The 16,279-nt window shown below is 39.4% G+C and overlaps 1 protein-coding gene and 2 pseudogenes across 1 annotated transcript; 1 reads left to right on the top strand and 2 right to left on the bottom strand.

Moving 5' to 3' along the window:
- LOC144664141 (uncharacterized) lies at positions 1-3,696 on the top strand. Its single transcript, XM_078525260.1, has 5 exons — positions 1-176; positions 1,659-1,947; positions 2,201-2,347; positions 2,750-2,892; positions 3,615-3,696. Exons 1-5 carry the CDS (start codon positions 1-3, stop codon positions 3,694-3,696), a joined length of 837 nt encoding a protein of 278 aa, XP_078381386.1.
- Positions 3,697-8,744: 5,048 nt separating this feature from the next.
- Positions 8,745-10,012, bottom strand: LOC144664140 (5-hydroxytryptamine receptor 1E-like; annotated as a pseudogene).
- A 4,064-nt stretch (positions 10,013-14,076) lies between these two features.
- LOC144664139 (leukocyte elastase inhibitor pseudogene) lies at positions 14,077-14,828 on the bottom strand (annotated as a pseudogene).
- Positions 14,829-16,279: the final 1,451 nt, after the last annotated feature.

Below are 16,279 nucleotides of genomic sequence, written 5' to 3'. Positions count from 1 at the left end.
ATGGCTACCGCAACTGTCGACCCGTATGAATTCAATGACGAGGATTACGTCCCTAGTCGTGAGAACGATTTCAGTGACTCATTCATGAAGAGAGTTTTTGGCTTCCACTGGGACACCAAGGAAAACGAAGCTGGAGCCCAAAGCCACGGCAAAAAGAGAAAGGCCGATCCCTCAAGGTAAAGATATTCTTCTGTGTTAAGACCTGGCTAAACGGAGACGCTAGTTCAACTTGCGTTTCCGTTAAACCAGAACTTGAGTGCATTTGCGTTGACTTGCGTTCACTTTGGTCGTGATCAAATGTTCGAAAATTTGCACGCAAGTCAACCAAGTTTTTTACCGTTTGGCCATCCAACGCTAGTCCACGCAAGTCTAGTTATTTACTTTAAGTACCGAATTGCAGCGCGCGCAGTAGCATTGAAGCGGCTTTTTTTGACAACTTGCGCGCACTTGTGAGTAAACTTGCGAGTTCGTTAGCTAGCGCAAGTCTGTACTTGCGTCCACTTGCTTTACCGTTTGGCCAGGGCTTTAAGGGGGGTTCTTCTTAACTACCAATTTGTTGCTAAGAAAGATTTCTACCCGTCAAATTTTGGAAACCGAACCTCCTATGGAAGAGTTTGCACAACTTAGTTTTATTGAAGAGTCCTTCAAAAGTTTCAAAACACGGCCATATTTGACAAGTCACGTGACCAGAATAGAAAAAACCCTAAAACTGAAAGGGCGTAAAGCTCTAGAAATTAAAATCAGTGTCAACAGATAAAGAACGTCCATGTGCTTAATGCTTCGTGTGGTTTTTAGGAAATTAGCCACTATATGATATACCTTCTTCGTTCTTCGCGATCCGCTGTATTTTTGAAGTTCGGGAATCCGCTCAACATATTGGAAAAATCCGCAATCCCGGTACGTTTCTATGCTAAATCTATTTCAGTTTGATCCAGTCTCCCTGGACTCAGGAGGGACAGAAAGGACGACTGGGGACGAGTCAGCTCCTAATGTATAAAGAAGAAAATTATGGGAGGATACATCTATATATATATATCAATTAGCGCTAAAAGAACGAGGAAGGTATTTAATTTAGTGGCTCTGTGGGTCGGTGGGTCGCCAATAGAGTTAATGTTTATAGAACGAGGAAGGTATATCATTCGGTGGTTCGTCAGGCGGTTAAACGATAGTGACGTTAAAACAGTGTTAAAACTTTATAAAAGCAGCAAGGTATATATTTTTGGGCTTTGTGGCTCGGCGATCTTTACGCTTTGTGTAACGAGAAAGAAAGATTTTTGGTGCAGAAAAGCAAGTGAAAAGCCATGAAAGCGTGGTTAACATCGACTTACGTGCCGACGAGCGAGCTAAATAATACACCTTCCAGGCTGGAATCAACTGACGAGCTGATGAACCAACTTAATTAGTATAGCTAGTTTTAGTGATCACTAGCGACGCAAGCACAAGCGCAAGGACAACAGCTCTTATTTTTCCGTGCAAACGGCTTCGACTCAAGCTAAAGCACAAGCCCATTGCATTTGGATACTTGTGCTTGTGTTTGCGGCAAGCACAAGCAAGGGTCAAAATTTGTCCATTTTGCGTGATCGCGCTTGCGCTTGCGCTTGTGCTTGCGTCGCTAGTGAAAACCAGGCTTAAGAGGTCTTTTGCTTTTTCTTGTCAAGGTGGAAGAGGAACGTGAGAAAAGCTGCACGCAACTCTGGACAAGAGTACACTGATTGCCAGGGTCGCCCAGTTCCTGCGAGAAAGACAGGTCCAGACTGTGGCTGTGACAAACTAGAATGTTTTAAGAAAGTTGACCTGGAGACGAGGAACAAAATATTGGCTGATTTTAACGCCATGGGTGAATTCAATGCCCAAAACTCCTACCTTCATGGACTTATCTCAGCGAAGCGAGAGTCGAAGAGGTCTTACGTCTACTTTGTACAAGACATTCTATCAAATCGGATACAGGTACATTTACTAGGTATCATTTACGAAATATAGAGGGATTGCTTAGTGTCAAAATAGTCACGAGTCAACCTCGTTAGCAGGGCGCTCGCCCTGGGGACGGGGCTGGTGAGAACAAAATAACTTTTTCAAGGTTGCGCGCATTTAACTGTAAAAAAAAAACTATACTGAAAAAATTTATAATAAACCTAAAACGGAATAATTTCGTATGATATTCTGTTTCTAACATATTTATATTGTTTTACTTACTTGCTAGGTGTGTCGAAAGGCATTCTGTTCGATACACGGGATTACCATAGGGAGAGTGAGGACAGTGCGGAATAAACAACCAAATGATCTGTCAGACAAACGCGGTCGCCATGCCAACAGGCCAAATAGAATAAGCGAGGAGACGAAACAAAAGGTATTCAAACCGATTGAAATCAGAGGCAATGCGGGTTTGCGAGTTGACTAAAATAATTATAACTGTCTCACAGTGGTCACCAAGCGCTCGAAAAAAGCGCGAAAAACCCCAGTTAAGTGCTGAAACCAGTATATGTTGGATTTCAATGCTGCATAAAAAAAATAGAAATTACAAGACGAAATTCAGAGATTGATCGACGGATTTCGACAAAAAACGGAGGTTATCAAGTGTTTATAGCAAATTGCAATTTATTCTTTAAAATGATTTAAGTTGTTAATTTGCAATTGGACCATGCACCAGAATGAGGCAATTTTAAACGAGAAAAGTTACTGGTCACTAACCGAATTTTTTTCATTTTTTAAGAAATAAAAAATAAAGTTTTTTTTGTTCTTTTTTTTTCAGGTGAGGAATCACATACTTTCATTTCCCACCGAAGCACTTTATTGTTCCGCGAGAGAAGAGCTACCTATTATTAAAATGTATCAACTATACCTCCAGGCGAATGAACCGGACGTTTGGACTGAAACGCAGCAAAAAACCCTCAGGTAAATACTGAATGTTAATCGGTTTTGGGGAGAATAGGGAGAGTTGCAAACATTTCTCCAAAAGAGGTTTGCTTGATTGAGCTGGCTTGTTGAAGAAATATACGCAGTTCTAAATATAAGTACGCAAGGCGTACTAGTGTGGTTAACTGGTCTGAAATGTTTGTCAAAACTGTGCTCTAATATTCATTGTCGTTTGTTTTGTTTGCACAAAATAATCGAATGCGAACATTTTTAGAAGGGCACCTTTTTTGTTAAGAGCTTGCCGAATTTGGCGAGTACGCTTATTACATGTAAAACCAGATTTCAAGCTAAAATTACAAATGATTATACCCCCACGAGGCTCAGACGACATCAGCATGTTCTGAGAAAAATAGAGGGAATCTAGGCGAAGTTTTCGCTTCAATAAAGTGTTTAAGAAACACCAGCTGTTTAGAAAGTGTTTTAGAAAAAATGACCACCATTTCGGTTTGTTTGTCTGAGTTTTTTCTGAGTCAAATCGCCTCCCGCGCGCTTCGCTATTTGCGTATGCCTTGGTTTTTCATTTCTTCGCTTAGCGATTAGAAAATCCTTGCCACTTTCTAACCAGATCAGAACTGAAACTAATACCAATCGCGACTCGCTCACGCACGTTTTTTGTAAACGACACTCTGTTACTATTACTTAGCTGACGTTTAATATTTTAGTGTGATGCTTAAAAGACTGTTTTCTCAATTTTGGTGCAGACAACAAAATCAGGGGGCCCGCGTCGGCGACACGGAAGCGTCCCGAAGTAAAGGAATACTTGTACAGGCAAATAGTAAATGAAGACTTCAACTGGCCTATCGGTGAGTAAGAGTTTACTTAACTATAAAAAGATCATTTTCTTTGCCACTCAGCTCTTAAATTGTTAATTCTTTAGCCCTAAAGTCTGCTTTTTTTAATAAGAAAAATAAATAAATAAACGTTGAATGGTAAATTTATTAGTGGACGTTTTGAATAGCAGTGTCCCCGTACCTGATTGAAGAAACGTTGACCCGTGAAAGCATAAACCATGAAGGATGCGACTCAAATTTTGTTGGGGAAATCTGAAAAATAAATCCCCGTCTGTGACAAAAAAAGCATTATGATATGAAAGGTTGCTTAAATCACGCTCTCAAGGCTCCAAAAGAAGAAGTCATCGTGATTATTAACAAACGAGATGTAACTCAGCTTGCCAATGCCGTCTACCCAAAATGCTATTCGGTCTTATCGTTCATGGTTTATGCTTTTCAAAAGGTCAACATTTCTTCAATGAGGTGTATACATCGATACTAGACACTTAAATGCCTGGTAAGGGGAATTCAAACACGTATGTATTGAAACAGCACATAGCGTGAAAAATAGCAATATAACACCTAGATCTTTCTAACGTTGGAACTGAAAAGTGGAATCGCTTTATAGTTGATTCTGTTTGACTTTAACTTTAAAAATACTAAAAACGTACATGTAATTTTGCATAGTGTTGCCGATAAAGGACTACACTTTTCGGCCGTGTAGAGTAGAGTTATCGTCTAGGTCCCGAAATTGAAATATTCGCTTCTAAATCAAGGCCATTTTTCAACTTTCGTTCGATGCTGATCAGTAGTGGTCATTATATCCCTGATTTCGCATTTTCAGGTCAATCGAGGGAAAACTTGCTACTTTCTTAGAAGACAAGAAATGCTTATGTATAAAAAAATTGATACAAACATTGTTGGTGCTCGATTCGAATAAAATATTTGACAGCGGCTCGAAAAATGCCTATTTTTTTTAATTTTCCAGACGTTGCAGCGGGCCCGAAGGGGCAAAAAAATTAATAATTCCTAACGCGGCCAGAAAATCATTTTGAATCAAACCAAATCCGTTTTAGTTCTAGCCTCGGTAAAGTCTTTCAGTTTCCAGAGTTTAAAAAAAAAGGTCGCTTCGGCCAGGGCGCTCTGCCGGGCTTTTCCGGTTCCGCTTGCGCTGGGTTTCCCCCCCCGTGGGTGCTGTCCACCGCGGGCCCCCGCATTTTTCGCCGGTCCCATTTTCACCTGGGTGGGGGGCACTTGGTGTGTCTGCCCAGCACCACAGTGACCCCGGCCAGGGCTCGAACCCGGACGCTCGCTCCGAGTCCGGCGCGCTCCATTGGCCACCGCGCCTCCCATAGAGTTTCCAGAGTTTTCAGAGTTTCAGGCAAAATAATTTTTTGACGCAAATTCGAGTGGGTGTTTTTCAGAAATACGGCCTCTTAAATTGGATGTTGATTGCGCCAGTGTAACTCTGGAAATATAGCCAACGGCACAAGTCAACAGTTTCTCTTATTCATTTTTAGGTCTGGAACAACAAGGTATCGAGAGGAATAGTTGAGTGATGTTACAGAGAGCAAGATTCTTTTGCTGGATACAGCCACATGTACATTGTAATTTTGTAACCAGCTACTGCGCAGTTCATTACAAATTTGGAAACACAAGTTTCATGAACTTTTGGAGACAATCTTAGCTTTAGAAAGTTAATTGTAAATTGCTTACTACATCTACACACGATGTAAGATCATGATTTGTGTTAACAGTATTTTATTTTTCCTTGAAAAAATTTTAATTCAATCTGTTATGTCAAAAGTTTACTTCAATTTTAACTGATATTTTCTGTTGTATGTATAATAAAACCTGGCTTTCACTAGCGACGCAAGCACAAACGCAAGTGCAGACGCAAGCATAACAACTCTTAATTCACCGTGAAAACGGCCTCGACGCACTGAGGATAGGCACAAGCCCCCACAAGCACAATCAAAATTTTTCCTTTTCTTGTGCATGCGAAAACGAAATACCGTGACATAAGCACATTGTCAAGAAAATTTATGACGTCTGGCCGTGTCTGTCCGGCTCTGCCCGTTAAAAACACTCGTTCCAGACTCCCCCCGCGTCTAAGCATTTGAGCCTTGTAACTAGTAAAAATCGTGTTCTTATGTCGCGTTCGTTTTCACTTGCCACAAACCACTTATGCTTGCGCTTGTTTTGCGCCTGTCTGCGTCACTAGTGAAAACCAGGCTTAAAATTGTACAAAATACGCAAAGAAAAGTTTTTAGGATCCAGTAAATCTGCCAGGCTTTCCTTTGAAAATCTTTGTTTATATTTCGCCTCATATCCAATGTTTGTTACTGGGATAGTTTAAGAATAAAATAAAACAAGATTACTAAAATGATTTCAGTCTTTCAGTCTTCCAAAGTCTTTCCTCCACATAACACACCATTTTAGTTACAACTTAGGCTGCAAAAGTCAATTCTTCCCATTTTATCTTGGTAATTTAGCGGGTCGAATTTTCCAGCTGCCCAAAGATTATCGAGACAGTTTGGCAATATAATAAAAGACGGCAACATTAAACTCACTTTATTTACAACGATCTTCTGTACAAGCTTAGGAGGTTAACACTTTCCATTATCCTATCAGACTGACTTACGTTTGCTTCTGTGACGAAACTATGCTAACTCGTTCACGCTCTTTTTACCAACTTATGTGATGTATAACTTATCTTTTACCATTTGCGTCCGCAACAAATGTTTCCCCGTTTGCGCGGCATGGATCCAAACCATTTGTTTTGTGTCCCGCTTGTTTGCCCACCCAAGAAACATCTTGAGCAACAATGTATCCGCAACAATGTGTCCTCGTTTGACACCACCTTAAGCTGCAGAAGGATGTTCACTCTTGCAATAAGCAAAAGCACAAAGAGACATCAGCATACGCAATACATGACGAATTGTGATCCACATAGCGTTAAAGGGGCTAGGTCACGAGGATTTAGCAGATTTTTGATCTAAACTGCTCTGAAATTAGTGGTAGCCAACCTAACCCATGGAAATCATTATCTTTGAACATCTAAAGGAAGATATAGCCGTAATTTGCTGAGAGAAATCAAACCAAGGCTGTAAATATCAATTTTTTGGAGATGCTCGGAAACCATTTAACAAGAAAAATTAAGCCTTAATCTTTCAAATTGCAATCCCCCCATTTCCATCCGAGCCATCTGTAGCCAATGACGCTTGTTTACAGTTTTAATGCTCTAATATAGCAGTTATTAATAAAAATGGACCATTATTTTTAGGTTTCTTACGACACAAATATAAATTTTTGCCGTTCAGAAATTTGGTAAAATCCGTGACAAAGCCCTTTTAATACCCCGGCCCCTTCCCCCCCCCCCAAAAACCATACCTAAAAACATTATTTTTTCTTCTGGTGTCCGTGTAACGCGATTTGCGTGTTACATCGCTAAGGTGACATATGCACGTGCACACTGTGTATAGGATTAGTAATGTTCTTCAGATTTAGCGAATTTCGATAAACGAAACCCTAAGGCTAAAAAGGTGAAATATCCTATGCGATACTAAGAACTGACAAAATCAACATTAACTAGTAATTTTTACCTCCTTCTGTCTGCAAATTTTTACACATACATGAACAGCAAACATGCTCATTTTTATACATCATTATTTTATGTTTCCGGGAAGCGTGTGCACGACCTGCACTTTTTTATGTCTAGATGCCATAGGGGCAATATACATTTGATTGAAGAATCGTGGACTCTTCAAAAGTTTTAACCAAGAACGATGTGACCCAATGTTTTCTGGGAAATCTGAATAATAATCTTCGTCTGTGACCGAATAAACATGATAATAAGACAGGTTGCATAACTCATGCTCTTTAGGCTCTCAAAGAAAGAAAATTTCTAGATTTTTAATAAAAGGAACATTAATTACTAAGCTTACCAATGCTGTCTACACAGAATACCACTGGATTATATCATTCATGGTTTATGCTTTTCACATATGGTCAACGTTTCTTCAATTAGGTGTATTTGTTTAGTTTTGACAGGCAAGGCATATTTACATATTTACAATAAACTTTGAAAACTTTCGTCATTCGCTCGTTGTGAAAAAGAAAACATTTCCAAGGCAACTGCCCCCCCCTGCGCCCCCCTAGGTCCGCTCTATTTCTCCTTTAAAAAAAATTCCATGTACCTCATTTCTGTATCTTTTAAACAAGAATGTGAGGCATTTTTGTAATAAAAGCTGAATTTATATTACCTGAGCTTTTCGCTTCTACAGCAAGTCATCGCTAATGGACACCTCCAAAATTGAAGGTGGTGGAAACTCCCGTGAGCAGATACTTATTCATGGTTGTCAGCCACAATACACAAACGACTGCATTTGTAACCTTAGATGAGCCGATCCTCTCATTTGAACTGCCCGGTCGAAAAGAGTTTCGCTTACGTCACTGTTATTGACGTTATTATTTTTATCGGGTCACACCACAACCTTATTTTGCTTGAAACCGTAAACAATACAACAGCTCGACAATCTGTTTCTCTTAATGTTATCTATCACGAGGTAAAGCGAAGCTAATTCGAATGGTGTGCTAAGCGGCCTTTACACGACAAACTAAAATTGGCAAACTCTAGTTGGTGTGTGTGAACGACACAACAAGACTGGCAGTCGAAAGCTTGCTTTTATCAAATTTTTAAACAGAGATCGCTTTAAAAAATGAATTTTTAAAATACCGAAAATGTCTTACCCTGGTTACTCGTCTATTTTTAGACACAACAGCAGTTGGCAAACAATTTGGCAAAACAAATAAAAAGCCTTTATCCGGTGAAAAAAAAAGAAAACGTATAAAAGCTAATGATGCTTCATCTGAGGCCATGAAGGTTGCTGGCGTCGTTTTGAGAGTCTCTCATTTGGGTCTTGGGTGACTTGGTGTCGAACTGTTCCCTGCCAACGGTTGTTGAATTTTGCGGAGGAAATAGAATGGCAGGATTTCGACCTTGATTTATTCCAGATAACTTAAGGCTTGTTCATATCTTTGGCACTTTCGAAAGTGTTTTCAGAAGTGTTTTCCCTCGCTTTCACGCTGCACGCTGCTTTCGGCGTGGATTGTTGCACTAGTTATCATAATAAACGAGGGTTGCATCCGCTTTAAGCAATCAAAGGAGCTACTGCATTTATTGAGCTTGGGGGCAGACAAGGACCTTTTCAACGTTACTTTCTCACGTGGTCTTCCATGAAGTGAATCTAAACCTTCGGGTGGATTGCAGGAGGTTGATCTTGTCAAGCGCCGAGTAGGTTTTTCTCTGCTATGCTGCTCTGTCGAGGTAAATTGATACTTTCGGCTAACAAATCCGGTGGCGTCAAATGCTGGCTGGAGTGCTTGAGGTTTTCTCCCTTTCCTAGCAACTCTCGAAGGGAATTCCTAAAACGGCGGTCTCTATAACAGTAAAGCAGAGGATTAAACAGAGAGTTCAATTGCGTCACCGCATCTGTAAATCGAACAGCGGTACTTGTGCGAAAGACTGGGAAAAAGTTACCCAAGATTTCAAATGCAAATATTGGAATATAGGAGAACATCAGTGCTGCGGTTAGCAAGCCTGTCGTCTTGGCAACTTTAGATTCGAGTTTCGCTTTCATTAGAACTGTGACTTGGCTGATTTCATTTATTTTACGTTTGCGAATTCCAAGGTACACCTTTCGGTAAAAGAACGCAATAAGTATTATACAAATTGCTCCCATAAAAGCACACATGGTATACCAGCCTTCCACAATCCTATGATCCACACCGACAGCTGCCATAATAGAGGCTGGAACCGCAGCGAAAAGTGCGAGGAGCCAAGCAGCTATTGCGAGTTTTATTAGGCGGCCATTTGTGACGATAATCTTATAGTCCATCCATTTTTGTATCGCCACGTACCTCTCCCAAGCAATGATAGTCAAGTGATAAAGGGTGGCAAAAAAGAGGAAAACCGCGATGAAAACTTTCACCAAGTCTAACATACATGTATTCGCAAACGAAGCTTGAGATAATATTAAGAAATCAACAGTGAAAGATAACGGCATAACTATAGCGCCAATGAGAAGATCGGTAACGGCCAGGCTAGACAACAGAATGTTTGATGTTCTCTGCATCTCCTTACTTCGCTTCATAACAATGATTACCATTGAATTTAAAAGAATGGTAGGAGTGGAAGCGATGAGTGCCATAGCCACTATAAGCCAATCAAAAAAAGAGGCATTCAAGTCCCACGAAATTGGTGTGTGTGGGCAATGAAACGTTGTACTGGAAAAATTGGTGGTTGCTTCTATGTTATTTAAGTCCATTTTAGTATAGCATGAAGGATAAAACTCTTTTTTGGAGCTTGCAGCGGTCCGTGGTGGTTGTCAAAAGGTCACTTGTCAGTCACCAGTTGCCTCTGTTGCTTACAAGGCCATCCTGTTCCTTTAATCCTATTGGTGCATAAGATGAAAAATAGGAATAATTGCCCATTGGACACCCTTATGTAAATACGTTTTCTGAGTCATTTTCTTTCCTTCAACTCCGTGCAGTTTTCTTTATTTGAAAATAAAAAAAAAGAGTACAAGGGGATTGGATGGTCAAAAGTAAGATGTTGACTGTTTTTCATTGTCAAAGAGAAAACGAAAAAACTGCAAATGTCTTGTCATTAATTCTAGAGAGCTCATACGGCTGGGCGGCAAAATGTAAACATCTCGTAGCGCCTTGTCTCAATATTCCAACTTATTATTTAGTATGCTAAGGGTATATCGGTGATACCAGTGTTTCCCTGTTTATTTTTTTTAATTCATTAGGAACCATTCGACTCAATTCCCCTATGTAACCCAAATTAGTTTGTATACTTATATTTTAAATAAAAAAAAAAAACGCAATTTGAGAATAAATTTTAGTGAGATTTTTTGAAGCGCAACGCAACTAAACTAATTTTAAAAGGAAGCTTAGGTATAAAAAACACTGTCTGGAAAACTGAAGCTTCGAATCACCTAACTAACTAGCTATCGTTCAAAAGTGCTCTTACCTCGGAGTCGTGAAAATAAAATTCAAATTCAATTCTTAAAAGGGATTGTTGATTTATCCAGAAAGTAGGATAAGCATTTAGCGCAAGAGAAAAGGGAATAGTTCTTATATAGTCACACAATAAGGACACTAGTCGACCAATCATTTGAAATGGAAATTAGGATAAGAGAGTCAGAAATTTCAAGAAGTCCATTATTTGAGGGAAAGCTGTATCCTTGAAATGCTGAGTAAAGGAAAAATCATACCTATTTCAATCGAGAGTTCAAATGGAAAGGATCCTGAAAGCATTTGTTCGTGAAAATCTTCGAGATAAATTGAAAAAAACTGTTGGTTTCTTAGTGGAAAAGGTCTTTTGTCGCCAAACAAACCTTCGGGTAGTTAATAGACTTCGGGGGTGTACAAATTTAAGAATTTACGGTGATAGTTGACATGTAAACGTACAATTTTTTTTTCGTGCCATTCGTAGCTAATTTTCGTTTTTTATTCAAGTATTACATGAAAGTTATTTTATTACACCTGTCAATTTTTAATTAACTTCGGAAGACCAAAGAGCAACTGCGAGTTACTAATCTTAAATTGGCTTAACTCGATACAGAAAAATAAACAGAATTTAATAATGTGCATCGAGTTAACTTATGTTCTTAATCTTATACGTAGTCGCATTTTAGTCCGATTTTTGTTTCATCGAATGCAAATTCGTCTTAGAAAAGTCGCTGCAATTGCCTAAAATTATCGCAATCCCCACCCAAATCTCTTGGTATCTGAAAATAAAAAAGCTTATTTACAATGTTTTTAAACTTGATTTTTTCTGTTATTGTAATTTTGTGTTACTTGGAAGTGTCATCAGCGCATATCGTTATTTTACGCCAAAAAAACAGAAAGAGAAAACACTTTAGCCGCGTATTTGTCATATTCAAAATTAACTTGCCAAATTTACAGATTTTGTTTCCTCTTACTTCGTGATGAAAGGAAAATGTGTATCCTTTTCTCGCTTTAATTATATACACGAACATCGTGTATTTAAAACCTTAAATGTTAGCCTTTGTACTGCGATATTGATCAACTCTCCTCAACAAAATCGAATTTCTTTTTTAAGGAGAGAAAGTGACTGTACACAGGCTATAAATGCAAACTTTTACGAAGATTTTAAGCACAGATATGTGTGCCTCTTTAAACATAACAGCGTTTCATTTCGTACTAACGAAAACATCTGTCTTCTTGTCGTGCACTTTATAAAAGAAAAAGCGAAACATTTGATTGCTAAGTTGATTGTTTTGACTCACCCATCAGCACCTGGTCCATTCGTAATCAAAAATGGTTTGTTTGCACACTTTCGTGTTTGATCGTGTTGGTAGTCCTCGTTGCACGGAAACAACTCTCTTCCACCAACGGCTGTTTTATCAGTCCTAATAGAAACGAATTGAACCCAGTTCCTAATTCGGGGGCGAGTAATCCAACATCGGTAAGATAAAAGGCATTAAAATGTTTTTTTTTTTTCATTGGTTTCAAACTGCATAAAAACACAAAGCACAAAGGAGAGTTGTGCCCACTTCACGGCGGGCATTTTTAATATCTCGTTTCCAGTATCTTTATCGGAAAGAAGGCAAAACGTGGATCTACCCCGCAGAAAACTCGGTCCGCCATGAACCCAAATAGTTTACGGCGCATGTCATTATCTGGACTGATACTTCGTGTAAGCCCACACAAAATGGGTTTTCACCTGGTTAGCCGAATTTAAACATGCCATTTAATTTGTGTGAGCAAGTTGCATAGTAATGAGCTCTTGATAGTGTGCAATCTTTATATGTACAGTCAACTCTCTCTAAGACGGACACCGTCGGCACCGGCTTCAACTGTCCGTCTTAGAGAGGTGTCCGCCTTATAGAGAGTCGAGGTAACGTGACACCAGTAATTCTGAGATAATAAAGCTGAACCTATGCACAATGATCCTGTTCCGAGTCTGTTTAAAGTAGTTTACTTAAGCAAAACCTACAAACTGGAACAAAAACAATATCAGAAAGTCGACTAGTTTGTTCATTACAATCAATAGTTTACTGCTTCTGAATAATTTTGTAGTAAATGTTGCAAACTGGAATACTGATGTCTATATTTATTCGCTTGTTCGAGTGAACTTTTACGGCTTTTAGTCTAAAATATTAACTGTACACTTTGCTAACTGGAAGAAAACTTCAAACAAAATAATTGAGAGCTTTTATTAGTTCTACAAACTTTAATACTGTTAGTAGAAAACTAAATCTTTGGTGCCCATGCACCTTATAGAGGCAATCTGTTATGGCGGTTCGTTTTTGGAGAGAAATTTTGGTATCCTCGAGGCGCAGACTAACTTTGCTTAATGTAAATACGAAGTTTTGAAGTAATATTCACTAAAAGAAAACACTTCTCAAGTGTCCGTTGACAGTTTCAAAGTGTCCGTTATCTGTCATACAGAGGTGTCCGTCTTATAGGGAGTTAAGTTACAGTAAAATGACTGAAAAACGGCAGGGACCAACACAAGGTGTCCGTTTTATAGAGGTGTCCGTTAGTGTAAGAGAGAGTTGACTGTACTGTAGTATGAATGAATAGCGGCTGCCAACTACTGCTGCTTATTGTATTGTAATTAACGTAAAGTAGCTGTTTCAGTATTGCCCTTACCCCCTCTTTCTTTCTTTTCGCTTCGTTATCTTTGTTTTTGTGTTTTTTTTTACACCGAATAGAACTTTTAAATAGAGAAGATTAGAACAGTCGACATGGCCTCCGTATTCAATAGGTTCGCAATGCATGCATAATGTACTGCGTGATCGTAAGTAAATTTGCATATTCCATTATAGGGGAAAGGACAGATTAGAGGGCTGAAATTATGTAAAGTAAGCGTCTAAAACAACTCATTCCAAGAGATAGATTTTATTTCTTACTTGCAATGGTACAGCAACTTCCAGTTCAATATGGCAAAGTTACCTTGTTATAAAAAGTGTATTACTGTGGAATCTCATTTCTCAAACCCTCGATTGCTCGAACCTTAGTAGAACATTGCAGTTTTACCCCCATTTCTTGGACTTCCCGTTTTGTCGAACCATTTTTCTTTTCCCTTAGAGTTCGACAAATGGGGGTTCCACTGTACTTTGAGGACCGTGAACGAAAATGCTGCTGGGTTACGTTGGATCTGTGCTACACCGTGCTTATGAGAGAAACCAGCTCGAAACAGCTGTCCACGGTTGCATTTTGGTTTTCAGTTTGTGCTCTATCATGCCGTTGTCGTTTTAGGTGTTCTACATAGTGTCAGCCTTGCTTATTTTATTTGTATTTCTTTTATTGCATACAAGACCAATTGTCTAAAAATACTCTACAAACCAATGCATTAATGCCCCCTTTTTTTTTTCATTTGGCAATTTTCGCCTTTAAAACGGGTTTGCCAAAAGCCATTAAAGTAAATTGCATTCACCAGGGTCAACCGAGTGCGTGAGTTAAATGCTCCCTCGGCAATCAAATTCTTGATCTTCTGTTTCGTTTTCTGCTCGACCCATTCATTCACCTCTTTTCTAGCGCCCTCTGTATCTTTCTGATAATCAACCAAGGCTATCTCAGCATCGTAGAACGTTTTTGTCCCCTCCACGAATTCCTGCACCAGGCTGAAGTTCTTCTGCACGAAAAGTCGATTTGCAGCTAGCAGTTGGATATTTGCTGTGTTCGACGCTTGGAGAGCTTGGAGAAAGTGTTTTTCTTCAGTGTGGAGTTGTTCTTTAGGCATCGCGTCCCAGTGAAGAGCCTTGGCCATCTGCGCAGCTGTGTTTCCTCTTGCTCCCATGAAAGTCATGGCAAGTGCAATGTTCAAACTGCTCGGCGAATAAAACAGGTTTTGGCCGGCGAAGTTTTGCTCATTTCCGAGAGCTTTGTGTAGATCAACGGTGAATATGTTGTTTGCTTCGATTACGGCTTCCATTTTAGAAACCTTTTCGCCCATGATAACAGAAAACTCATGAACTGAAATGAAACTGGAGAAAGGGACACGACAGTCAACTACTGTGCCAGCAATTTAATCTACTGTATTTCTTGAATCAAAGAACTTATATACATAATGACTACCCACCACAATGGTTGTTAACTGTTATGCGGTAGAAGGCGGAACCCTTGTGGCGCTATTAACCAGGATGTTTTCTGGGATATGGAGGAGCGGTCCTTGAACCACTTGTAACTGAACGTCATCTATTTGCACGTCAGAGGATTCTTGTGACAAGAAGCTAATACATAAATTATAGGATAGATCTTTCCACACGACCGTCCATTTAGATTATCGACTGTATTCTAAAAATATAAAGCTAATCGAAAAAAAAATCGTGATCAGTTCTTGGTGCAAAATTGGTCTTGGTCTTAACCCTCGTGGCTCTAAACCCGGATTTTTCCGGGATTTGTAGGAGCGTTCATTGAACCACTTGTGACGCCAGCGGACTTTTGTGATGAACACAAACACATCTTTAACTAGCCACCGATTGTATCTTATAAGATAGAAAATTATCTCAAGGACATTCTTGTTCGCCGCAAAACTTCCTTCTCTTTAACAACAATCACAAAACCAACAAAGCGTTAATTAATTTCAGCGGTCGCGCAAATTTTCCCGATTGCTCGACAATTGGGTTAAATTAATTCCTGATCACCTAAACTTGATCCATCAAGTTGATCACCCACATTGCGAACGTAGAAGCTGAGTACTTCATTAAACCCTACAGAGTAAAATCACTACTTGCCTGCCTAAGTGCTAGTCCTTCCGAGGGCATCTCTACGTTTCAACAAGAAACCCACCGCAGGCCGCATATTAAGCCGTCCGGATCTTAGCTGCAAAAATCCTTCCAAAACGTTCCCCAGAATTTTAGCTCATGTCCTTATATTAAGCTACAGATTTAACGTTTCCGATTATAAGCCCCCTATTGCAGGGCTTGTTTTGTGTTTTACGTTGTTATCCTGGAGTTTTCTCAAAGACCTGTAATGTTTGTCTTACGACTGTAGGAATTGTTTTGGGCTTCATAATGTTATGTTAAGAGAGTTTTACCATGTGGTATTCTTCCGAAAAATTCCGGTTATAAACCCTGGGCTTATTCAGCTTCGTAAGGGGTTTTGGGTGGGCTTGGAAACGGGAGGTCTTATATTCGGGAGGGTTTATAATCGGAATAGAAAAAAAACGTTTCGAAACGAGCCACGGCAGTGTTGATCGAAATACGTTTTTAAGTTTAAAAGTCATAATAAAGCAACATTTAGCCCTGTTCAGTACTGTCATCCAGAAGAGGTGGGCTTATATCCGAATGTATTTTTTTTATTTCCAGATAGATGGGCCTGTAACAAGGGGGGCTTAAAAGTGGGGGGGGGGGGGGGGTCGTTTTATTACCGGAATTTTAATTATGGTATTTGAAAGAGATCACAATGACATGACGTGCAGTCGCCTGTCAAGAAGTTAACAATTTTATGCAAATTTCTGTTGAATTTTGACCCGTTCATTGACAAATAAATTTTCGATGGAGAGCTAGACTGCCAAGAGCCGCTTTATGATGGTTACTTCTACTTTGACTACA

Source organism: Oculina patagonica, chromosome 8 (assembly GCF_052425735.1).
Source record: "Oculina patagonica isolate OP01 chromosome 8, crgOcupat, whole genome shotgun sequence".
NCBI lineage: Eukaryota > Metazoa > Cnidaria > Anthozoa > Scleractinia > Oculinidae > Oculina > Oculina patagonica.
Note: the sequence above shows the minus strand (reverse complement) of the source record. Positions and strands in the feature narration are given on the sequence as shown.